The following is a 25866-nucleotide window of genomic DNA, read 5'->3' on the forward strand; positions in this document are numbered from 1 at the left end:
TAGTTGATTATAAAATCCTAATGGAGAAAACTATATATGTTTTATTCATACTATTATAATTACATATACTTGCACAATATGAAAATCTGAAGTAAAGCTTTTTACATATTTTCATTGAACATATTATTTCAATTATACAAGGTGATTAGAATTTTAATATCTCTTCTAAACTTTAAAATTCAATGGCAGATAACCATAACGTCTTAATTCTGTACTTTCATAAAAGTAAAAATGTCCAAAAGACATGTTACAAATTTTAATAACTAGTACTCTATCTTCTAATAATATTGGCTAATAGTCCAAAATTTTAAAAACAAACATGATATTTCTAAAATTTTTGAGTTATTAGGATATTTTATTCAAATAAAAATTATTCTGCCTTACAAAAGCTGGGTCACAAATAAACAATGTTAAGACCACTTCAAGCATTATCTAGATTTATAAGCTTTCCAATATTAGAGAAAACAGACGGTTAAGAATCTGTGAATGTCCTCCTAACTTTATAACTTTAAAAAACCACCTAACCTACCTCTGCCCTTTTCTACCTTCTCCCTACCTGCTATGGGTATCTATTTCAGAGTAAATAAAATACAAACATAAAACAGAAAAGTCATGCATTTTTAAAAGCAGATAAACAGAAAAGAAAATAGGAAAACAAGAAAACATTTCCTGATTAGGAAAAAAGTAAGTCCACAAGTTTCATACAGACCAGCAGCATCAGATTATTTCATCATCTTTCTTTCTTCTCTAGCTCTTGTTAATGCTCCTGGACCTTCTCCCACCTTGTTCAATGACTTCAACAAGTAATTCAGAATTTTCATCCCATTTCATGCATCTTTATGACATCACACTGACTCAAAGCAGCAGCAATGTTAGCACATGAACCTTTGAGGTTTAATAAAATGTTCAAGCAATGAATCTTTCCAAGACCTTGGACTTAGACTTTCTACTGCTGAGCTTTAACTATTTCTTTCTACTTTATCTTAGATTTCATCATTATTCAGATTCACTGCACCCTAAACTCTGAAAATCTCTTGTTGACCAAACCTTCTTTTCCTCAACCTACTCCTTTTATTTTCACTGAATCTGTTACTTGCCCTCCTGTCCTCTTCAGCCCCTAGACCTCTTTCCCCTAGATCTTCATACATTTTTAGTGTCTCTTACTTTCAGATGCAGATGAATCCATCATTACCTATTTCAGCAATGCTGTAAAGTTCCTTCTTACCCACTTCTATTTATACCAAACCAACACTAACTCGAACTTTCTTCTTCATTACACTTTTTAAATGCTGAATATCATACAGAAAGTGAGCTATATCTGTGCTGCATCTACCACAGATTAATGCTTTCTAACCTAATCAACCCTTAATGTATCCTATTAATGTCCAACAAAACTTAAAATGCTAAGTCACTTCAGTCGTGTCCGACTCTGTGCAACCCAGTAGACAGCAGCCCACCAGGCTCCCCCGTCCCTGGGATTCTCCAGGCAAGAACACTGGAGTGGGTTGCCATTTCCTTCTCCAACACATGAAAGTGAAAAGTCAAAGTGAAGTCACTCAGTCATATCCGACTCTTAGCGACCCATGGACTGCAGCCTACCAGGCTCCTCTGTCCATGGGATTTTCCAGGCAAGAGTACTGGAGTGGGCTGCCATTAGTGGCTGTTTTATACTGTTTCATACAAAATGGCTCCCTCCATCAGCTACCAGGCAACAGCAATTGTAACAAAAGGAGACTTGAAAAGTGCTTGTCTTCTTTTACTCCAGAAAAACTTTTCTGCCTTATGTGAAGGAGCTGAAATTTGCCTGCTAGATGAGGACAGTCTATGGCCATCACCCCAGTTGACATCAAGCCAAATACCAGGAATGTAAAGTCCCTCTCAGACCAAGAAGTCATCTAGCTGCCAAACATTTAGGTGAAGCCATCCTAGACCACTCAGCCCTAACCTAGCCAGCCCAAACCAAAAGAACGACACAGCCAAGCCACACAACAGTGAGAAACATCTTAAGTTACTTAGTTACACAGGAAACCTGATACAGATTATCAGACATACTAATAAAGTCACTTTATTAATATGTAATACGTAACTACTTACTACTAATGAGAAACTCTAATCTGTGGTAGGTAAAAGAAAGTAAGTAGAAATGATTTATTCCAGAAAATCCCAATAATATACCTTATTATTATCAGTCCATTCAATTGGTGACATCAATTGTGATTTAAAAAACTTGAAAAAAAATGTTCCCAAAGGAATAAAGATCATTATAAATATTTATAAACCTAAATTATCATATGAAGTTTATTTTACTCACTCTTAAAAATTAAAATGGTTTGTCTTATTTAAAACTGTATTTAAAGCTGAAAATGCTGTTTTATAGTCATTAAAAATTTAATTGTAACTAATACTTACTTGGGAAAAAAGTGGATTTAGCATGTTCTCAAACAGTATCACATAAAATTAAAATTCTGCCTGTTACCATCCACAATTTTAATGTAAAAATGTATACTCTGTTGCACCTATCAGACAATATATTCTAATATCTCATCTATGTCTTCTACATCTCAATTATCTTAATTAAAACCATAATCTCAGTAACAGTCACAAAATTTATTAATTATATATTACATGCCAGGCACATATATTCTCAAATCTTTAAATCAGTCTTATGAGGAACTTGAAACCAAATCTGTCTTATTTTCAAGAATATTGTCTTAAACACTAACATCAGTAACTAGTTTCTCACATTTCTGTTCCACAAAGAACAAATGACAAACACTGAAACAGCAAGTCAGCCGAAAGCTTAGAGAGGAAAACGCTAGTCCAGTGAAACTACCAGTGGGATGACAGCTCTCATTAATTAGTAAGGAGTCTCCCACCAAGCTGTACACTTAGAGCGTGTGCACTCTTCTGTGTGTACGCCACACTTCTGACCAAAAAAGAGAACTTTCCACCCATCAGCAGAAGTGAACACCCCAGCGTGGAAAGGAAACTTGTTCTGATCAGGGAAAGAATTTACGACAATTTATAAATGTGCACAGAGCATATCTCCAAACAAGTCAGTAAGCCAGCTCTACATCTGGCAAGCAAGTCATCAGACCTCTAACAGCAGTTTTTCATCTTGCATTTAAAAGAAAAATAATTAGGCTAAACTCTGACATAGCAAATGTCTTGCTAAACAAAGTAAAAAAGATCCCCTTGATAATCTTAAAACTATATTTTACCTTTTTTAGCTTGTTGTCACCCTGAGAAAATTTACTGTTAAACTGTGGATGTAGGAAATTAACATTCTACTTTTCCCACCATAGGTCCAGTCCTGCCCTGTTTGGGGCCACTAGGCTTTATATAGTCCTGGCTCATCGTCACAGGCTGCCCATTGTTACCTGGTCATAATGCAGCCACATATGTATGAGTAATGCCTGGACATTGTTAGATCATCTGCGGACAGGGTAGCAAGATGAGCCTGGTGACTCAGCAGAAAGTTGGACCAAAATGGAGTATTAGATCCAGATATCTGAGTTTGCTAAAGACAGTTTTTATAAACATAGAAGGTACTTAAACTGAAATAGCCAAGCTTCTCTTGATCTGATAGCATTAGAACAGCCACCAAACTCGAGCAACAGTCCCTTAAGGAATCAGAAACACTCAAGAAGCTATACCTACTAAACACCTATAACCCAGTCTGAGTACCTGTGGTCCCATTTGATAAAAAGGGAACTTTTTAGCAAATCCTTTGAACTTTAAGTTCTTTAAGATTTATAGAAGCCTCCAATCTGGTTCTCTGTGGGACTTCTTGATCCCAACATCTTTCTGGCAGTTTAATTTCTTTCCATTTAAAACAAACAAAAAAAAACCATGAAGTAAGTAAGTCAATGTACCATCTACCAACTGTAACAAGCTTTTCACATTAACACTTATTAACATGTAAACAAAATGCTAAATACCTATGATAACTGCCTTAAAGATTCAAATATAATCCCTTACGATTATACAGTGGAAGTGAGAAACAGATTTAAGAGACTAGATCTGATAGAGTGCCTGATGAACTAAGGATGGAGGTTCATGACATTGTACAGGAGACAGGGAGCAAGACCATCCCCAAGAAAGAGAAATGCAAAAAAGCAAAAGCAAATGGCTATCTGAAGAGGCCTTACACATAGCTGTGAAAAGAAGAGAAGCGAAAAGCAAAGGAGAAAAGGAAAGATATACCCATTTGAACGCAGAGTTCCAAAGAATAGCAAGGAGAGATAAGAAAGCCTTCCTCAGTTATCAATGCAAAGAAAGAGAGGAAAACAATAGAATGGGAAAGACTAGAGATCTCTTCAAGAAAATTAGAGATACCAAGGGAATATTTCATGCAAAGATGGGTTCAATAAAGGACAGAAATGGTATGGACCTAACGGAAACAGAAGATATTAAGAAGAGGTGGCAAGAATACACAGAAGAACTATACAAAAAAGATCTTCACGAGCCAGATAATCACGGTGGTGTGATCACTCACCTAGAGCCAGACATCCTGAATGTGAAGTCAAGTGGGCCTTTAGTGATGGAATTCCAGTTGAGCTGTTTCAAATCCTAAAAGATGATGCTGTGAAAGTATTGCACTCAATGTCAGCAAATTTGGAAAACTCAGCAGTGGCCATGGGACTGGAAAAGGTCAGTGTTCATTCCAATCCCAAAGAAAGGCAATGCCAAAGAATGCTCAAACTACTGCTCAATTGCACTCATCTCACATGCTAGCAAAGTAATCCTCAAAATTCTCCAAGCCAGGCTTCAGCAATACGTGAACCGTGAACTTCCAGATGTTCAAACTGGTTTTAGAAAAGGCAGAGGAACCAGAGATCAAATTGCCAACATCCACTGGATCATGGAAAAAGCAAGAAAATTCCAGAAAAATATCTATTTCTGCTTTATTGACTATGCCAAAGCCTTTGACTGTGTGGATCACAATAAACTGTGGAAAATTCTGAAAGAGATGGGAATACCAGACCACCTGACCTGCCTCTTGAGAAATCTGTGTGCAGGTCAGGAAGCAATAGTGAGAACTGGACATGGAACAATGGACTGGTTCCAAATAGGAAAAGGAGTACGTCAAGGCTGTATATTGTCACCCTGCTTATTTAGCTTATATGCAGAGTACATCACGAGAAATGCTGGGACGGATAAAGCACAGGCTGGAATCAAGATTGCCGGGAGAAATATCAGTAACCTCAGATATGCAGATGACACCATCCTTATGGCAAAAAGCGAAGAAGAACTAAAGAGCCTCTTGATGAATGTGAAAAAGGAGAGTGAAAATGTTGGCTTAAAGCTCAACATTCAGAAAACTAAGATCATGGCATCTGGTCCCATCACTTCATGCCAAACAGATGAGGAAACAGTGGAAACAGTGACAGACTTTATTTTTGGGGGCTCCAAAATCACTACGATGGTGATGGCAGCCATGAAATTCAAAGACGCTTACTCCTTGGAAAGAAAATTATGACCAACCTAGACACCATATTAAGAACCAGAGATATTACCCTACCAACAAAGGTCTGTCTCATCAACTATGATTTTTCCAGTAATCATGTATGGATGTGAGAGTCAGACTATAAAGAAAGCTGAACACTGAAAAATTGATGCTTTTGAGCTGTGGTGTTGGAGAAGATTCTTGAGAGTCCCTTCGACTGCAAGAAGATCTAACCAGTCTATCCTAAAGGAGATCAGTCCTGAGTGTTCATTGGAAGGACTGATGTTGAAGTTGAAACTCCAATACTTTGGCCACCTAAGATGAAGAACTGACTCATTTGAAAAGACCCTGATGCTGGGGAAGATTGAAGGCAGGAGAAGGGGACGACAGAGGATGAGATGGTTGGATGGCCTCATCGACTCAATGGAGATGAGTTTGAGTAGACTCCAGGAGTTGGTGAAGGACAGGGAGGCCTGGCGTGCTGTGGTCCATGGGGTTGTGAAGAGTCGGACACGACTGAGTGACTGAACTGAACTAACTGAACTGAAAGATCCAAAAAATGTGAAATGAACTGCAGCCAAAATAAAAAAAAATAGCACTTGCCACATGACCAATAAATATGAACTAATACATTAAATCATTAAATACTTTAATTAAATTATTTTAACCTGAGTGCGGCACTTCCTTGAACTTATCAGACATTCAGTAATCACTGAGGTTGTAGAAAATTCCAGCTTTGGAGCAATTCCCTGAAGAGAAAAGACAGGGTATTATTAGACATTTTAACTTTTAAAACGATAATTATTATTGATGAAAATAAAACCTACAGTAACAAACATTTATCAAGGTTCAGCTGCTTTATTTGTTAGTTTGAACTTCTTATTAAGGATAAAGACAACAAACTAATGTTAAATGTTATCAAGAAACAGTTTCACTGCTGATGATTCACTTACAAGTGATTATATCGCTTTTATGGAGAAATTAAGAAATTTTTCATTTTCAAGTATTTACCTATAAAAAATTTTAAAGATTGTTAATAATAATATTAAAGTTCTAAATATGTGAAAATACTTAATGGATTCCAACTCTTTTAACTCTTACAAATTGAGACATACATAACTACATAATCAAGAAATACTTTCATAGTCTCTAGATGCTAAAAAATATTCACAGCTCCTGGGTATATAGTTCTTGAATATAGAAGACAGATAAGTCTCTACCAATTCTTCCAACAGTGTTTCCCATAATGAAGCTTAAATCCAGATCTATGAATGAATGAATCTGGTTTCTATTTCTTGCAACATTTCAATCATCAGCTTAAACACTGTTTTGAGATAAGTAGAGAAAAATGGTAAAATTCAAAGGAACAGTCACAGAGTACCTGAGAAAATATCTGGAAGCACACAAATGACAGCCACGCAAATTATAATTCATCAAAACATCAAAGATACAGAGTTGTCTGTGCCCAGGGCTGCTTCATTCTAATATAATGGAAGTCAAACATCTTACCCTGTCTTTGACTTACTAACTTTAAAGTTTCAAACATTATACACTACAAAAAAGTTAAATATGAGCTACCTATGAATTAAGTGGATGACTTTTTCAGCAAACATACTTTTATTGATGATATCCACTATGCTTATTTATTAGTTATCTATTGTTGCAAAGCATGTTACTTGGCAGTTTAAAACATCATTACACGTTTATTATGTCACATAGTTTCTAAGGGTCAGCAATCTGGAAAAGGCTGAACTAGGTGATTCTGGCTTGAAATCTCTCCTGGGATTTGAGCAAGACATTGTTTGGGCTGTAGTTATCTGAAGGCTTGTCTGAGCCAAGAGGATTTGCATCCTAAGATTCACACAGCTGCTAACTAGAGGACTCACTTCTTTTCCATCTTTTAAAAAAGAGGACATGGCTCCTTATCATACACACCTCTCCACAGGACTTCTTGAACGTTCTCATGATATGGTAACTAGTTTTCCCAAAGAAAAGCAAGGAAGAAGACACAATTCTTTTTATGCTTTAGTCTTATAAGTCTAACACTGTCACTTCTGTCACTTTCTATTCATTAGGGCTCCTAAGTACAATCCACATTCTAGAACAAAAGAAGCAGACTACATTTTTAGCAGAAGGGCATGAAAATTGGGGGGGGGGCATGTTTTTAGAAAATCACAATTCACTCTTTGTTCATAAATTACTTAGATTTCTCTCATGTGTAAAATAAATGCATGCCCTACAGAAGGAAATAGAAAGAAAGGGAAAGGAAAAAGTTTCACCCTTTTAAAACACCAGCTTGAAATCCAGGATGTTGACATCTAAATCAAACCATTATTTAGCCATCTCCAGTATGGTTCTTTAAGTACAGTTCCAAGAATATAGTTCCTTAAAATTAAATATATATGAACTAATAAAGAAACAAGTTATGTGCCCCACATATAATCAAGGTATGTATGTGGCAGACAGGATAATCACTATAGAATACAAGAGGCAAACAGGAATCACTTTGTTATTATTCTTATTCAGTGGCTAAGACATGTCTGACTCCTTACGACCCCATGGACTGCAGCACATCAGGCTTCCCTGTCCTTTACCATCTCCTGGAGTTTGCTCAAACTCATGTCCATTGAGTGAGTGATGCCATCCAACCATCTCATCCTTTGTCACACCCTTTTCCTACTTCCTTCAATTTTTCCCAGCATCAGGGTCTTTTCCAATGAGTAGGCTCTTTGCATTAGGTGGCCAAATGATTGGAGCTTCAGCTTCAGCATCAGTCCTTCCAAAGAATATTCAGGGTTGACTTCCTTTAGGACTGACTGGTTTGACCTCTTTGCAGTCCAAGGGACTCTCAAGAGTCTTCAGCACCACAGTTCGAAAGCATTAATTCTTTGACACTCAGCCTTCTTTATGGTCCAACTCTCACATCTATACATGACTACTGGAAAAACCATACCTTTGACTATACAAGACCTATAGGCAAAGTAATGTCTCTGCTTTTTAATATGCTGTCTAGGTTTGCCATAGCTTTCTTTCCAAGGAGCAAGTGTTTTTTAATTTCATGGATACAGTTACCAACCCAGTGATTTTGGAGCCCAAGAAAAGAAAATCTGTTACTGTTTCCACTTTTCCCCCTTCAATTTGCCATGAAGGGACTGGTCCAGATGCCATGATCTTTGTTTTTTGAATGCTGAATTTCAAGGCAGCTTTTTCACTCTCCTCTTTCACCCTCATCAAGCGGTTCTTTAGTTCCTCCTCACTTTCTGCCATTTGAGTGGTTATCATCTGCGTATCTGAAACTGCTGATATTTCTCCTGACAATCTGGATTTTGGTTAGTGATTCATCCAGACTGGCATTTCACATGATGTACTCTGTATATAAGTTAAATAAGGAGGGTGAAAATACACTGCCTTATCATACTCCTTTCCTAATTTTGAACCAGTCCGTTGTTCCATGTCTGATTCTAACTGTTGCTTCTTGACTCACATACAAGTTTCTCAGGAGATAGGTAAGGTAGTCTGGTACTCACATCTCTTGAAGAATTTTCCAGTTTGTTATGATCCACACTGGCAAAGGCTTTAGTGTAGTCAAAGAAGCAGAAGTAGTTGTTTTTATGGAACTCCCTTGCTTTCTCCATGATCCAACAAATGTTGTCAATTTGATCTCTGGTTCCTCTGCCTCTTCTAGAACCAACTTGTACATCTGGAAGTTCTCAGTTAATGTACTGCTGAAGCCTTGCTTGAAGGATTTTGAGCATAACCTTGTTAGCAAGTGAAGTGAGCCCAACTGTATAGCAGTTTGAACATTCTTTAGCATTTCCCTTCTTTGGGATTGAAATGAAAACTGACCTTTTCCAGTCCTGTGGCCACTGCTGAGGTGGCCATATGGAGTGTAGCTGACATACTGAGTGCTGACATATTGCGTGTAGCACTTTAACAGCATCACATTATCTTTTAGGATTTGAGATAGCTCAGCTGGAATTCCATCGCCTCTACTAGCTTTGTTTATAGTAATTCTTCCTAAGGCCCACTTGACCTTGCACTCCATGATGTCTGGCTCTAGGTGAGTGACCAAAACATCTTGGTCATTAAGATTTTTTGTGTAGTTCTTCTATGTATTCTTGCCACTTCTTTTAATCTCTTCTGCTTCTGATAGATTGTTATCGTTTCTGTCCTTTATCATGCCCATCCTTGCATGGAATTTTCCCTTGGTATCTCCAGTTTTCTTGAAGAGATCTTTAGTCTTTCCCATTCTATTGTTTCCCTCTATTTCTTTGCTTTGTTTGTTTAAGAAGGCCTTCTTTTCTCTTCCTGCTAGTCTCTGGGACTTTGCATTCAGTTGAAAATACCTTTCCCTTTGCTCCTGGCCTTTTGCTTCTCGTCTCCCCTCAGTTATTTATAAAGCCTCCTCAGACAACCACTTTGCCTTCTTGCATTCCTTTTTCTTTGGGATGGTTTTGGTTATTGCCTCCTGTACAGTGTTACAAACCCCCACCCGTAGTTCTTCAGACACTCTGTCTATCAGATCTAGTTCCTGGAATGTATTCATCATCTTCACTGTATAATCATAAGCGCTTTGATTTGGGTCATACCTTAATGGCCTAGTGGTTTCCCCTACTTTCTTCACATTACCAGTAGGGGGAAGGAAGGGGGAATCTAGAGACAGGGGACAGAGAAGTACAAACTACGAGGTGTGAGCCAGCTTCAAGTATGTATTGCACAACACAGGAAATACCCAATATTTTATAATAACTGTAAGTGGAAAGTAACCTTTAAAAATGTGATAAAATTTCACATCCTTTTATAATATATATGCTCTAGAAAGTGGGCGCAGAGGAAACATACTTCAACATAATAAAGGCCATATATGAGAAAGCCACAGCTAACACCATTTTCAATGGTGAAAAGCTGAAAGGCAACAAAGACACCCACTCTCACCACTTTTCTTCAATGTAGTTTTGGAAGTTCTAGCCACAGCAATCAGAGAAGAAAAACAAATAAAATGAATCCATGTTGGAAGGAAGAAATAAAACTATTTGCAAATAACATGATACTACACAGAAAATCCTAAAGACACCACCAGAAAACCACTAGTGCTCATCAATGAATTCAGTACAGCTGCAAGATACTAAATTAACATATAAAAATCAGTTGCATTTCTATACACTAACAATGAGCTATTAGAAAGAGAAATTAAGGGACCAATCTCATTTATCATGACATCAAAAGGAATAAAACACTTAGGAATAAAACCTACCTAAGGTGGCAAAAGATCTGTACTCCAAAAATTATAAGACACAAATTGGAGACAACACAAACAAATGCAAATGCATGCCATGTTCTTGGATTGGAAGAATCAATATTGTTAAAATGACCATACTACCAAGGCAATCTACAGATTCAATGCAATCCCTATCAAATCACCAACAGCATTTTTCACAGAACTAGAATGAATAATTTTAAAATTTGTATTGAAACACAAAAGACCCCAAATAGCAAAAACAATATTGATAAAGAAGAATGAAGTTGGAGGAATCATGCTAACTTGAGACTACACTACAAAGCTACAGTCATCAATATAGTATGAAACTGGCATAAAAACAGACACACAGACCAATGGAACAGGTTGGAAAGCCCAGAAATAAACCCAGACACTCATGGGGAAAAGATAGTCTCTTGAATAAGTGGTGCTGGGAAAACCTGGAAAACTGGATGGCTACATGTAAAGGAATGTAATTAGAACACTCTAACACCATATACAAAAATAAACTCAAAATGTATTAAAAACCTAAATATAAGACCAGATACCATAAAACTCCTAGAAGAAAACATGGGCAGAACACTCTGACATAAATTGCAGCAATACTTTTTTTTGAATCAATCTTCTCTAATAATGGAAATAAAGGCAAAAATAAACAAATGGGACCCAATTAAACTCAAAAGCTTTTGCACAGCAACAGAAATCATAAACAAAATGAAAAGACAATGTACAGAATGGGAGAAAGTATCTGTAATGGGATCAACAAGGGCTCATACAGTTCAATACAAAAAAAAAAAAGCAGAAGACCTAAAAAGACCTTAATGGCCATCTGTATGTTCATTTTTAGATTTATTTACAACAAGCACATGAAAAGATGCTCAACATCACTAATTATTAGAGGAACACAAATCAAAACTACAGTGAGGCAATACTTCACACCAGTCAGAATGGCTGTTATAAAAAATTCTACAAATAATAAATGCTGGAGAGGGTGTGGAGAAAAAATAATCCTCCTACACTGTTGGTAGCAATATAAATTGCAACCACTCTGGAGAATAGTATAGAGGTTCCTTAAAAACCAAAATTGGAGGTACCATATGATCCAGCATTCCTACTCCTGGGCACGTATCTGGAAAAGATGAAAAATTCTAATTCAAAAACGTACATGCACACCGATGTTCATGGCAGCACTATTTACAACAGAAAAAACATGGAAGCAACCTAAATGTCCATCGACAGATTAATCGATAAAGAAGATGCAGCATATATACAATGGAATACTACTCAGCCACTAAAAAGAATGAAATACTAGCATTTGCAGCAAAATGGATGCACCTAGCGATTTTCATACTAAGTGCCATAAGTCAGAGAAAGACAAGCATTATAGATTACTTATATGTAGAATCTAATACATGATGCAAGTGAACTTGTTTAAAAAACAGAAATAGACTCAGAGATACAGAGAACAAACTTGGTCACCAAAGTGGAAATGGGAAGACTGAAAAATTAGGAGTATGGGATTAATCAGATACATATTACTATGTATATGATTTAACAACAAGGGAACTATATTCAATATCTAGTAATAACCTATAATGGCAAAGAATTTGAAACAGATGTGTATATATACATATATATACACACATACATATGCATGGGCTTCCCAGGTGGTTCAGTGGTACAGAATCTGCCTGTAATCCAAAAGACCTGAGTTCCATCCTTAGGTTGGGAAGATCCCCTGGAGGAGGGCATAGCAACGCACTCCAGTATTTTTGGCTGGAAAATCCCACGGATGGAGGAGCCTGGCAGGCTATAGTTCATAGGTTTGCAAAGAGTCAGACACTACTGAAGCAACTTAGCACGCATGGATGCACATAGACACATATATACATATACAGAGAAATGGATAACTAAATCACTTTGCTGTATACCTGAAACTAACAGAACACTGTAAATCATCTTTACTTCAATTTTTTAATTATATAAAAATTTTAATTAAAAAATTTAAAAATAAAATACAAAAAATAAAGTAGAATAAAACCTGCTTCATTAAATTATTTTCTGAGGCAACAGCTTAGATATTTGGAGATTTTAATAAAGGATTTTATAGTTATAACCTTGGTTTTACCATCAGACCATAATTTCCTGAAAGTGCCCTAGAATAATTTTTGCTCATAAGTCATTCCTTAATTTCAGCATTACTTGCCATGGGGGAAGGCTGAGAATCCTTAAAAACAGTAAGTTCTACCTCCTTTTTGTATTATTAACAGCATTTCCTTTTGCATTTCTCTCTCCTCTCACATTTTTCTATAAGCAGCAGTAAGAAACCAGAGAGCCCCCCTAACACTCTGTCAGAAAGTCTCCTTAAAAAGACCACCCATTTCATAAGTTATTTTTAATATCCTACATGGCTGCTAAACTTTATACCATTATACAACAAGGGTTCCTTCTTCCACTAATTTCCAATAACATTTACCTCATTTTCCTGCAAACATTCATTTGATAGTTTCTTCAAGGCTCTTCAAGCTCTTATCTACACTCCAAGAAAGCTGTTCCAGCTTCTGCTCTCTTCAGAGAGGTGCCTGAATGTCCTCAAACATGGCAATTGGTTTCCCCAGGAGTGAGTGATATAAGAGTGAGAGCAAAGAGGAAGCCACAGTGCATTTAATGACCTGGTCTCAAAAGTCTAACACTGTCACTTCACCACATTGTATCTGTGAGAATCACTAAGTAGAGTCCATACTTAAGAGCAGCAGAGTTGGCTCTGCATTTGGAAGACAGGAGTGTCAAACCATTTGAGCACATATTTTATAACTACCACAGCCTGGACTGCAACTTATCACTTTACCCCTCCCCATATATTGCTGGTCATACAGTAAATACTTGGTGTTTTAGCCATTAATTAGATCTTTCAAGACCCATATGTATCAGTTGAGATTTCAGGGAAACAAAATTACTAGCATATACACAGAGATGGATATTTATTTTAAGGAACTGGTACATGCAATTGTGAGAATGACAAGTCCAAAATCCATACGGAAAGCTAGCAGACTGGAAACTCAGGCAAAGTTGATACTGTAGTTTTGAGTGTGAAATCTCTAAGCAAACCAGAAGGCTGGAAACTCGGGATTTCTATATTACAGTCTTGAGGCAGAATTTCTTATTCTTTGGGAAACTTCAGTCTTTGCTCTTCATGTCTTCAGTTAATTGGATGAGGTCTACCTACATTATCAAGGGTAATCTCCTATACTTAAAAGTCAAGTGACTATAAATATTAGTCACATCTACAAAATACTTTTACAGTAACATCGAGACTAATGTTTGACTAAACAATTGGGCACTACAACCTAACCAAAAGAAATATAATCATCACACATCTGAAATGTCAGTTTCCTCTATGAAGTCTACAGTAAGATGTGATTCATTTATTCAATTCAATCAAGAGGCATATAAGTACTTTATGCAAAGAACAATGCTAAGAATTAAGATCAAAGACAAAGTCACAGATTTTGTTTTTTTGGGGTTCATGGTGTAGAGACGATATTAACATCACCACTACCATCCATAACAAACAGCACCTTGCTATGATCTCCCTGGCCATTACCATATCACTAATATTTATTGATCATTCTCTATGTGCCACGTTACTATAGTAACCATTTACAAGCATTCATTAATCCACAAAAAACATGCTATCTCCAAGGTATAGCAGTCTCGTTTACTCAGGCAGTCTGTGACAGTGCCAAGATTTAAGCCCAAATGTGACTTGAATTCTTGCTATAGTGATGGGTTCAGAAAGATGCCCTAAAACCCAGATAGATTGTCTATGCTAAGAATTATGAGGAGGAGTGCATTGTGTCCTGCCAGGACAATGAACTACTGATTATAGAGTGTGTTGTTTACTCACATTTAAATACAATAACTGATGTGATTGAATTTATATCTGCTATTCTGCTGTTCAATTTATATATGTGCCATATCTTTTTTTCTATTCTTTCTAGTGGTCATCCAACAAACCTGTAAGGGTTCTACTCTACTGATTATCTGTGTGTGGGCTGGGGAAAGGCACTCCAAGATATAGCAGGTCTCTAGTTCCCTCAGCTTTCCCTGTTTGTTGGACTCCCACTGTCTCCCCCAAATATGCATAGTTTCAGCCAGCAAGGAATGAGTGGAAAGCTCGCTTCTGCCTTTTGACTGCACCCTCATTTCCAGTCAACTTTCTGGCAGGTGTGCAGCTCGCTAATTGGAACTGCAATCAGCCTAGCAAAGCTGTAGGTTTCCTCATATGCTTCCAACTGAATAGTCTGCATTAAGCTGGTAAAGCCACGATATGTACCCCCATGATTGTGACACCAATTCCAATGTGTGGGTTTTCTAGCACCATCAAGATGTCACTATCACAAGTCTCTGTAACACCATTTGGGTGTTCTGCAATTTAACCCAGTTCTGACTATCTGGAGATGGCATCAGATCCCATAGGTTAAGGGCTCAGTTCCACAAGACTGCTCCCATCTGACTTCAGTTGCTAATCACAAGTCTTAGGTTGTCACCCATAAGCTACAAGTAAGAGGCTTTCACAACCCCCTCTGCGGGTTCCATCAATTTGCTACAGCAGCTCATAGAACTCAAGAAATATTTTACTTCCCAGTTTATATAAAAGGATATAATGACATGCAGATGGAAGAGATGTACAGAGCAAAATACACAGAAGTCTCTGTGCCCTCACCCTCTGTGCCACTTTCCCAGTACCTCCAAGTGTTCACAATGTGGAAGCTCTCCAAACCGCATTGTTTTGGGTATTATAATCACTTCATTACACAGGCTTGGTTGATAAAATCACTGGCCGTTGGTGATTGAACTCAATCTCTAGCCCCTGTCTTCTTCAGAGATGTGGCTGAAAGTTCCAATGTGGTTGGTTTCCCTGGCATCTAGTTCCCATCCTTAGGTTCCCAACTAGCTCTCCAAAAATCTCATCAACCTAACTCTTAAACACAGGAAATTCCAAGGGCTTTATGAGTTCTGTGCTAGGAATGGGGTAAGAAGACCAAATACATGTTCCTTACTACAAATTACAGTATCACTGCCCCAAAGTCATTCTGACCTCTCTGCTTGCGAACTGCTGACTTTTGCACCCTGCCACATGCTTGGTGAAGCTACACTCCTCACTGGCCATGCAGGGTATGAGAGCAGCCTATGCTGGATGACCACATACTTCTGCCATTTTTACCAAAACTCTTAGTAGTTATTCAAGCAAAGATACTTCTTAATTTGTCCTAATTGCTGATCACTTTCCAGTGCCCTGAAACTGCTGTTTGTGACAATTTTGTCCAGTTTTATACTTGTGTGGTGAGAGTAACTGATAAACTCTTTGCCCACCATCACCAGAAGTCTCAGTTTTTATATTGTTAAAAACAAGACAAGAGGCCCAAAATGGAGTTGCTTACACTAAGCCCCATGTCATCAAACAGATTAAAATTAATTACAGTTTCTGTTCTTCCAGAAATAGAATTTTAAAGCAATTCATCCGGAATAGCCTAATTAGCTAAAGGAAGCAAATCTTGTAACAACCAGCACACTTTTTAGCCTAGTATGATTTCCTTGTTCTATACCCTTCTGAATATAAAAGTATTTCACTTTGTGCAGCTCCTTGGAGCTTCTATCTGCTAGATTAGATGCTGCCTAAATCAAATCAATTGTTGCTCAAATAAACTAAAAATTTTTAATATGCCCCAATTTATCTTTTAATATATATATAGATTTTTTTGCCTTAGTAATCCAACCTTTTCTGATATATGAAAAGGTAACTCAAATTCAATAAAGTAAATACCTGTTATTGGTCCATATTATGTTTATATTGTGAAATTTAGTACAAAACAGCATTTTAAATTACTTTAAAAAAAGCTAATTTTAAAATTGGATTTTTTTTCCTTTCAAGTTTCTAGAAAGGTCCTGCAACATGCTTTAAAGTCTTTTTTGGCTAAAGAACATGGAAAATATATCAAAGGAGGTATATTTTAATACATTTGCTAGTGAACTGTTAAAATTTCAACAAGCTGAAATTTGCTATTTCCTGCTGCTGCTGCTGCTAAGTCACTTCAGTCGTGTCCGACTCTGTGTGACCCCATAGACAGCAGCCCACCAGGTTCCCTCGTCCCTGGGATTCTCCAGGCAAGAACACCGGAGTAGGTTGCCATTTCCTTCTCCAAAGCATGAAAGTGAAAAGTGAAAGTGAAGTCGCTCAGTCGTGTCCGACTCTTAGCGACCCCATGGACTGCAGCCTACCAGGCTCCTCCATCCATGGGATTTTCCAGGCAAGTACTGGAAGTGGGTGCCATTGCCTTCTCCTATAGAGCGCCAAAGAATTGATGCTTTTGAACTGTGGTGCTGGAGAAGACTCTTGAGAGTCCCTTGGACTGCAAGGAGATCCAACCAGTCCATCCTAAAGGAGATCAGTCCTGGGTGTTCATTGGAAGGACTGATGCTAAAGCTGAAACTCCAATACTTTGGCCACCTCATGCGAAGAGTTGACTCATTGGAAAAGACTCTGATGCTGGGAGGGATTGGGGGCAGGAGGAGAAGAGGACAACAGAGGATGAGATGGCTGGATGGCATCACCGACTAGATGGACGTGAGTTTGAGTGAACTCCGGGAGTTGGTGATGGACAGGGAGGCCTGGTGTGTTGGAATTCATGGGGTCGCAAAGAGTTGGACACGACTGAGCAACGGAACTGAACTGAACTGAGGATAGAATATATCAAAACCTAGACCTACAGGAAATATTACTTAATTTACCATACTGACTCATATATCATGCTAATTTCCTTACTTTTATAAAGTTAGCAAAAAAAAATTATCCCAAAAACTTCACCTAGACAACTTTTACTTTTTTTTTCTTTGAAACAGCAGGGGCTGCACTCAGTCTCTCTTAACAGAAAGTATTTTCAGGAATAAAAATATGATTAAATCATCCAGTGAATACTGAAAAGGTTGTTAGGAAAAGATGAGAGTTGGCTATCACCTAATGCAGTTTTCACTTTTAGGTGTATGAATATCTATTTCCATTACATGAACATATAATAATTATTCTATATAAACTCCTGCAACTCAACAGACATGAATTTGAACAAACTCTGGGAGCCGGTGAAAGACAGGGAAGCTTGGTCCATGGGGTTGCAAACAGTTGGACACAGCTGAGCAAATAAACAACAAAAACCTCCTACTAATGGACATTTAAATTATTTCCATTTTTCATTATCATGAATAATGCTACAAATGAACATTCCTAAGAAGGTTCTTAGTATGTCAGACAGAATATATCTCAAAGACATATACCTAGAAGACCAGTGCTATGAGAATCTTTGCCTTTACTAGATAATTCTGAATTATGGTTGTTCCACTTCACACAGCATACAAACTTACACATATCCACTTTTCCACACTTTTGGTATTTGTCAGATTTATTAAATTTTACCAATCTTATAGCTATAAAAACGAAATCATCTGTTTAAATTTGAACTTTAAATGCTAATGGGATTATGTACCTTTTCAAATGTTTATTGGTCATTTTTTTTGAGAGAAAAATGAGAGAATAAAAATAAAGAGAGACAAGGAGACAGATAGGGCCAGTGGGGAGGGGAGATAAGGAGAAGAGGAGAGAAATCTGAAGAATATAAGGTAAAATAATACTTGTTAATTTTGAAAAGTAGATGCATGCATTCTGGTAAATTATTTTTATTTAGGTTTCAATACGTTTACAATAACATCATAAATTCATAGGGCTCCCCCAGTGGCTCAGAGGTAAAGAATCCGTCTACAATGCAGGAGTCTCAGGAGAAGCAGGTTCAATCCCTGGGACGGGAAGATACCCTGGAGGAGCACATGGAAGCCCACTCTGGTGGTCTTGTCTGGAGAATCCCATGGACAGAGGAGCCTGGTAGGCTATAGTTCATAGCATCGCAAAGAGTAGGACATGACTGAAGTGACTTAGCATAGATTCATAACACAATTGTGCTTTAAACAGAATTAAACTTTAAATTAGTTCTTCACATTTCAGGTACTAAGGGCTATGTGGTAGTTTTGGCAATGATCCTGCATGATAATTTGATTCAGAAAATAGTAAGCACTTACTCGAAGGCCAGAAATCCTCCTCATGGTAACCTGGCGGTTTGAATCATGGTGTCCAGAAATTTGATTTGGACCCGGGAACATGAAATCTCGTGTATTCTCATCATATGTAGACAATGTTTCACCCACTACAAGAAAGATATCCTATGATTCAAATTATAACAAAATATGCTATTTAGAAACAGTATCATCAAGTACAAATATATAATGCCTGATGCCTTAAAGAAATACCTGCTTCAGGGTCATGCTTTTAATTTTTTTCTATAAAAGGAAAAAAATTAAAATAAAGTTATGTTAAATGAATTAACACATTTCCTTATAAGAGATGTCATACATACTACTGATTCTCTCTCCCCTTTTGTAGAAAGGGGATATTCATGTAAATTTTTTATGTACCTATGAATTCCTAGGGGAAAAAAAAAAAACATTTTAAACATATAAAACTGACATAATATTTACACATCAAAAACTTAATTACCATCTCCACAATTTATTTTTCTATCTTCCATTCCTTTCTACCTGCCATTGTAAGACATTAGACTACATGTTGAAAAATATATATACATTTTTTAGAATTTGTGGTTACCAGAATTAGGTATATATGTGACACTCAAAAATGTTAGATTACTAGCTTTCAACAAAATATAGCCTCCTGTGACTCACATAAAATAAGGACTTAAGATAGATTCTTCTATAATCATAGAAATCAATAATATAAATATAACTATCCTTCAGGTTTTAACTGTACCTACCACAGGGATCTATACTGCTTAGGTACAGTTTTAATTCCCCGACATTTCTAATAACAGCCAATACCCCAAAACAAAGATAATGAACTACTTTATCAGTAAAAGCATACTGTTTTAGAAAAATCACAAGAACTTTTAAGATGTTAATTTTTATGAATGTCACAAAATATGCTAGGATGATATCAGGTTTTTTTCACTTTCAATCATGATTATTTATTCAATTTTAGAACAACGTGTTCACATATAATTTATGTCAGTCTTTCCGTATATATTATTTTGGCCTACTGACATTTCACAGAGTGGACCAATGCTAGAAACTCAACATTGCTCTTAAGGTGGCAAGAAGTGGAAAAGATGACATTTTTAAAAAGCATTTCATTAAAATGGGTTCACATGTCAATTACCTTATCAAAATACAATACAGTACCTGGTGGAACTAGCTGAATCAACTCAAACAATGCTGTATCATCTGAAAGTTTAAAGAAAAATTTCCTTAAATAAACAAATTTATAATAAACAATAACTACTTTAACCACAGAAGTACATAAAAGCCAAAGTAATTTTCAGTAGACTACACATATGTTTATATCTTAGTATGAAAGTGAAAGTGAAGTCGCTCAGTCGTGTCCGACTCTTTGTGACCCCTTAGACTGTAGCCCACCAGGCTCCTCCATTCACGGGATTCTCCAGGCAAGAATACTGGAGTGGGTTGTCATTTCCTTCTCCAATATCTTAGTATACTGTGTGTATTTTTGGTTGCTCTTTATCATATAGATTTATTAATCTGTAGTAGAAATTGATCTTTTCTAGGTTTTTTCCTGATTTTAAGGCCTTAATTTTTTAGAGTACTTTTATTTAGGTTTACAACAAAATTGAGACAGAGGCACACAGATTGCCTCTATATACCCTTTGCCCCTAAACATGCATAGCCTCCCCCACTATCATTCACAGGAACGGCACATTTTTTAAACAAGCATGAACCTACACCGATACGTCATAAATGCCCAAAGGCTGTAGTGAAACTTAGGTTCACTCTTAGTGATGTACACTCTGTGGGTTTCAGTTCAGTTCAGTTCAGTCGCTCAGTCGTGTCCGACTCTTTGCGACCCCATGAATTGCAGCACGCCAGGCCTCCCTGTCCATCACCATCTCCCGGAGTTCACTCAAACTCACGTCCATCAAGTTGGTGATGCCATCCAGCCATCTCATCCTGTCGTCCCCTTCTCCTCTTGCCCCCAATCTCTCCCAGCATCAGAGTCTTTTCCAATGACTCAACTCTTTGCATGAGGTGGCCAAAGTACTGGAGTTTCAGCTTTAGCATCATTCCTTCCAAACAACACCCAGGACTGATCTCCTTCAGAATGGACTGGTTGGATCTCCTTGCAATCCAAGGGACTCTCAAGAGTCTTCTCCAACACCACAGTTCAAAAGCATCAATTCTTCAGCGCTCAGCCTTCTTCACAGTCCAACTTGCATCCATACATGACTACTGGAAAAACCATAGCCTTGACTAGATGGACCTTTTTTGGCAAAGTAATGTCTCTGTTTTTGAATATGCTATTTAGGTTGGTCATAACCTTCCTTCTAAGAAGTAAGCATCTTTTAATTTCATGGCTGCAGTCACCACCTGCAGTGATTTTGGAGCCCCAAAAAATAAAGTCTGACAGTGTTTCCACTGTTTCCCCATCTATTTCCCATGAAGTGATGGGACCAGATGCCATGATCTTCGTTTTCTGAATGTTGAGCTTTAAGCCAACTTTTTCACTCTCCTCTTTCACTTTCATCAAGAGGCTTTTTAGTTCCTCTTCACTTTCTGCCATAAGGATGGTGTCATCTGCATATGACAAATGTAATAATGACATTGTGTGTTAGTTGTTCAGTCATGTCCGACTCTTTGCGACCCCACGGACTGTAGCCCATGAGGCTTCTTTGTCCACGGAATTCTCTAGGCAAGAGTATTGGAGTGGAATGCCATTCCCTTCTCCAGAGGAACTTCCCAACCCAGTGATCAAACCCTGGTCTCCTGCATTGCAGGCAGATTCTTTACCGTTTGAGCTACAGGGAAGTCCTAATAATGACATTATCCATCATTATAATACCATACAGAGTATTTTTCACTGCCCTGTTCCTCTGCTCTCTGGTTATTTACCTCTCTCCCCTCCACAATCCACCACCACCACAATCACTGATCTTTTCGTTGTCTCTACAAAGTTTTATCTTTTCCAGAATGACATGTACTTGAAAACACACAGTATGTAGCCTTTCAGATTGGCTTCTTTCACTTAGGAATACGCATTTAAGGTTCCCTATGTGTTGTTAGAAGGAAATGACAATTGACTCCAGTACTATTGCCTGGAAAATCCCATGGACAGAGGAGCCTGGTAGGCTACAGTCCATGGGGTCACAAAGAGTCGGACATGACTGAGTGACTTCACTTCACTTTCACTTTCTGTGTTGTTAAGAATTGATGCTTTTGAACTGTGGTGTTGGAGAAGACCCTTGAGAGTCCCTTGGACTGCAAGGAGATCCAACCAGTCCATTCTGAAGGAGATCAGCCCTGGGATTTCTTTGGAAGGAATGATGCTAAAGCTGAAACTCTAGTACTTTGGCCTCATGCGAAGAGTTGACTCATTGGAAAAGACTCTGATGCTGGGAGAGATTGGGGGCAAGAGGAGAAGGGGACGACAGAGGATGAGATGGCTGGATGGCATCACTGACTTCATGGACGTGGGTCTCAGTGAACTCCAGGAGTTGGTGATGGATAGGGAGGCCTGGTGTGCTGCGATTCATGGGGTCGCAAAGAGTCGGACACGACTGAGCGACTGATCTGATCTGATCTGATGGCTTGATAGCTCATTTCTTTTTATTGCTGAACCATTGTCTGGATATTCCACAGTTTATTCCTTCACCTATTGAAAGACATCAACTGCTTTCAAGTTTTGGCAATTATGAATAAAGCTGTATAAATATCCATGTGCAGACTTTTGTGTAGACATAAATTTTCATTTCTTTGCATAAAAACCAAGGAGCAGTATTGCCCAATCATATGGAAAGGATGCGCTAGCTTTTGGAAAAAATCCACCAAACTGTCTTCCAAAGTGTCTGCACCATTCTGCATTCTCACCAGCAATAAGTGAGAGTTCTTGTTGCTCTGTATCCTCACTAGCATTTCATGTTGTCACTGTTCCAGATTTTGGCAATTCTAAGGAATGTACAGCAATTTCATTGTTTTAATTTGCATTTCTCTAGTGATATACAATGTGAAGTATCTTTTCACGTGCTTGTTTGCCACCTGTATATCTTTGGTGAGGTATCAATTAAGGCTTTTGACCCATTTTTTAATTAGGTTGTTTGTTTTCTTATCATTGAATTTTAAGCATTATTGGCATATTTTAGATAATAGTCCTTTATCAGGTGTGTCTTTTGCAAATACCTTCATCCAGTCTGTGGCTGGTCTTCTAATTCTCTTTATTTTTCCCTTCACAGAGCAGAAGTTTTTAACTTATCAGTTTCAGCTTATCAATTATTTCTTCCATAGTTTCATTCAAAAACAACTATGGTGTCTTTCGTGTTGTCTCTAAAAACATATCACCATGCCCAAGATCATCTAGATTTCTCTCCTGTGCTAACATCTAGGAGTTTTATAGTTTTGCATTTTCCAGTTAGGTCTATGATCCATCGGTGGTGGTGGTTTAGTTGCTAAATTGTGTCAGACTCTTGTGACCCCATGGACTGTACCCCACCAGGTTCCTCTATCCATGGAATTTTCCAGGCAAGAATATTGGAGTGGGTTCCCATTTCATTCTCCAGGGGATCTTCCCAACTCAAGGATCAAACCTGTATCTACTGTATTGCAGGCAGTCTCCTGCATTGCAAATGGACTCTTAACCAATTGATTCATGAGGGAAGCTGATAGAAAATACATTTAAGAGTATATATTTCCCTCTAAGTACTACTACAGCTGCATCCCACAACTTTTGTTCTATAATATTTTTATAATTCAATACAAAACATTTTCTAGTTTCTTATATGCTTTCCTCTTTACCCAGGTGTTCCTGAGAAATAAATTTAATTTCCAAACACAAGGCAATATTCTAGTTGTCTTTCTGTTACTGCTTTCTAAGCTAAAATTTAACTGTACAGTGTGATCAGAAAACATGATTATGGTTTCAATGCTTTGAAATTTGAGACTGAATTTGTGGCTTAAAATATGATCAAATGAAATAATTTTGTAGTTGGAAGGTGTTGATTAAGCATTTTATATATGTCCATGTAAAAACATAGTAATCCTTTTGTCCTAATCTTCTATATCCTTATTGATTTTATGGTTGTTCTATAACTGCTGAGAAAGGGGTGTTAAATCTCCCATTGCAGTTGGTAACAGTTGGTCTTTATATCTCATTTACTTTGAGGCTATACTATTAGATCTGTTCAAACTGGAAACTATTGTCTTCCTAGTTAAGTTTTATCAATATGACATGAGCCTCTTGAACATTTTTTCCCCAAGGATTATATCTAAGTCTTAAAAACTACTTGATTAGGTTTTTTAAATCCAGTCTGACAATGTTTATCTTTTAATTGGAAGTTAATCCACTTACATTTAATGAGAATTACTTCTGAATCTACATCTACCTCTATCTACTTTGTCCTGCTTTGAATTTATTAAAAAGAATAATTCCAAAGAATTATTCCAAAACCCCAAATGTTTGGAATTTTTATGCTCAAATTGTGTTTTTTAAGCAGTTACCCTTGAAAATATTACATGTATCCTTTTATCAAAGTTTAATGTTAACACCTTATAAAAATACCTTTTTCATTACACCTGATAGGTTGCTGTTAGTTTAACTCTGTGTATTTTTTAACTTTCATAATTACCTTTTTAAGCAGTCAATGCTCATTTATATTTATTCATACAAAATGACTTTCATTTTTCTACTTTCATTTTTGCATCTATGATCTTCATTTTCCTTCTGCCTGAAATATATTCTCTAGAATTTCCTTCGGTAAGCTGATTGGTGGCACACACTTTCAACTGTGTGTCTAAAGGTCTGTTGTACAATTACTCTTACAAAATATTTTTTGTTTAGTGTAGGATTTGTGGTCAGTTGTTTTCTTTCAGGCCATTACAGATATCCCACTCTCATACAGCTTCCACTATTGCTGCTGAAAAGTTATCAAACTAACTAACGTGACTTTGAGGGACTTCTGAGATGTTTCATATTTGGTTTTCTGTAGTCACCATAACTTTCTACATGTGTGTTTCTTTTAATATTGACATCAAATCAGAGGATAAGTAAGTCTAACAAATTCCAAAAAAATATATGATCCATTAGGAGTTTTAATTTTTGTGAACGGTATATGGTTTGTATCTAGATTCATTCTTTTTTGAATGTGTATGTCCAGTTGCTCTAGCACCATTTACTGAAGAATCTATAAATACGTTTGTTCTACAGTATTGTCTTTGCTCCTTTGTTAAATATCAGTTGACTATATTTACAGAGGCATATTTCTGTTCTTCTCATATATTTTTATAAATATAAATTAAGTTTACTTCTTAAACAGAGTGATGGGCACAGCTGGGTATATTATACAACTCCTTAGACTTTTAATATGTCTGAAATACTTTATAATAAATTTATAAAAATAAGAACAAAATATAAATTACATCCTTCCTCCCTTCTAAGAACCCATGAATGAGACAAATCTTTTTCTTCCTTTAAATTCTGTTACTTTCAACCAAGGGAAATCTCAGTCATTTAACTCAATAAACTATATGCCCAATTTATGAAGAAATAGTAACTATTCCTTGTAACTCATAAATTGGGGCTGTAATAAGGAAAAAAATAACTGATACAGCGCTTTTCCTCAATGATCTGACATTGTGTTGAAAAGACAAACATTAAATAAAATAAAGAAACAAACATTTATAAACTACAACTACAACAGAGGCATTCAGGTAGTGCTGTAAGAGTATTATAACAAGATAATCCAGTCAGGGAGTCAGCAAAGTCTGAAGAAGAGAAGATCTCTTTAGAACTTAACCCATAGCATGAATAACTGTAAACCAGGAGTTAGGAAAGTAAAAGAAAAGAAAGAAGTCGCTCAGTCGTGTCTGACTCTTTGCGACCCCATGGACTGCAGCCTACCAGGCTCCTCCGTCCATGGGATTCTCCAGGCAAGAACCCTGGAGTGGGTTGCCCTTTCCTTCTCCAATGCATGAACGTGAAAAGTGAAAGTGAAGTCGCTCAGTCGTGTCCGACCCTCAGCGACCCCATGGACTGCAGCCT

General features: G+C 37.2%; 1 protein-coding gene across 5 annotated transcripts in view; it reads right to left on the reverse strand.

The window, feature by feature from the left end:
- SPATA6 (spermatogenesis associated 6) overlaps nucleotides 1-25866 on the reverse strand; it is a 166169-nt gene that overhangs the window by 76803 nt on the left and 63500 nt on the right. For 3 of the 5 annotated variants that reach the window (XM_086387295.1, XM_086387290.1, XM_086387301.1), the window contains exons 4-6: nucleotides 20007-20048; nucleotides 18834-18958; nucleotides 6118-6198 (exon numbers count right to left, since the gene is read on the reverse strand). In XM_086387295.1, coding sequence (XP_086243421.1) covers nucleotides 6118-6198; nucleotides 18834-18958; nucleotides 20007-20048 — 248 coding nt within the window. The remainder of the gene's footprint in view (nucleotides 1-6117; nucleotides 6199-18833; nucleotides 18959-20006; nucleotides 20049-25866) is intronic. The other 2 variants (XM_086387312.1, XM_086387303.1) reach the window with 1 other exon arrangement.

The sequence above is a fragment of the Bos grunniens genome, chromosome 3 (genome assembly GCF_055505025.1).
Source record: "Bos grunniens cultivar Pamir isolate PY7600 chromosome 3, Bosgru_T2T1.0, whole genome shotgun sequence".
In the NCBI taxonomy this organism is placed as follows: Eukaryota; Metazoa; Chordata; class Mammalia; order Artiodactyla; family Bovidae; genus Bos; species Bos grunniens.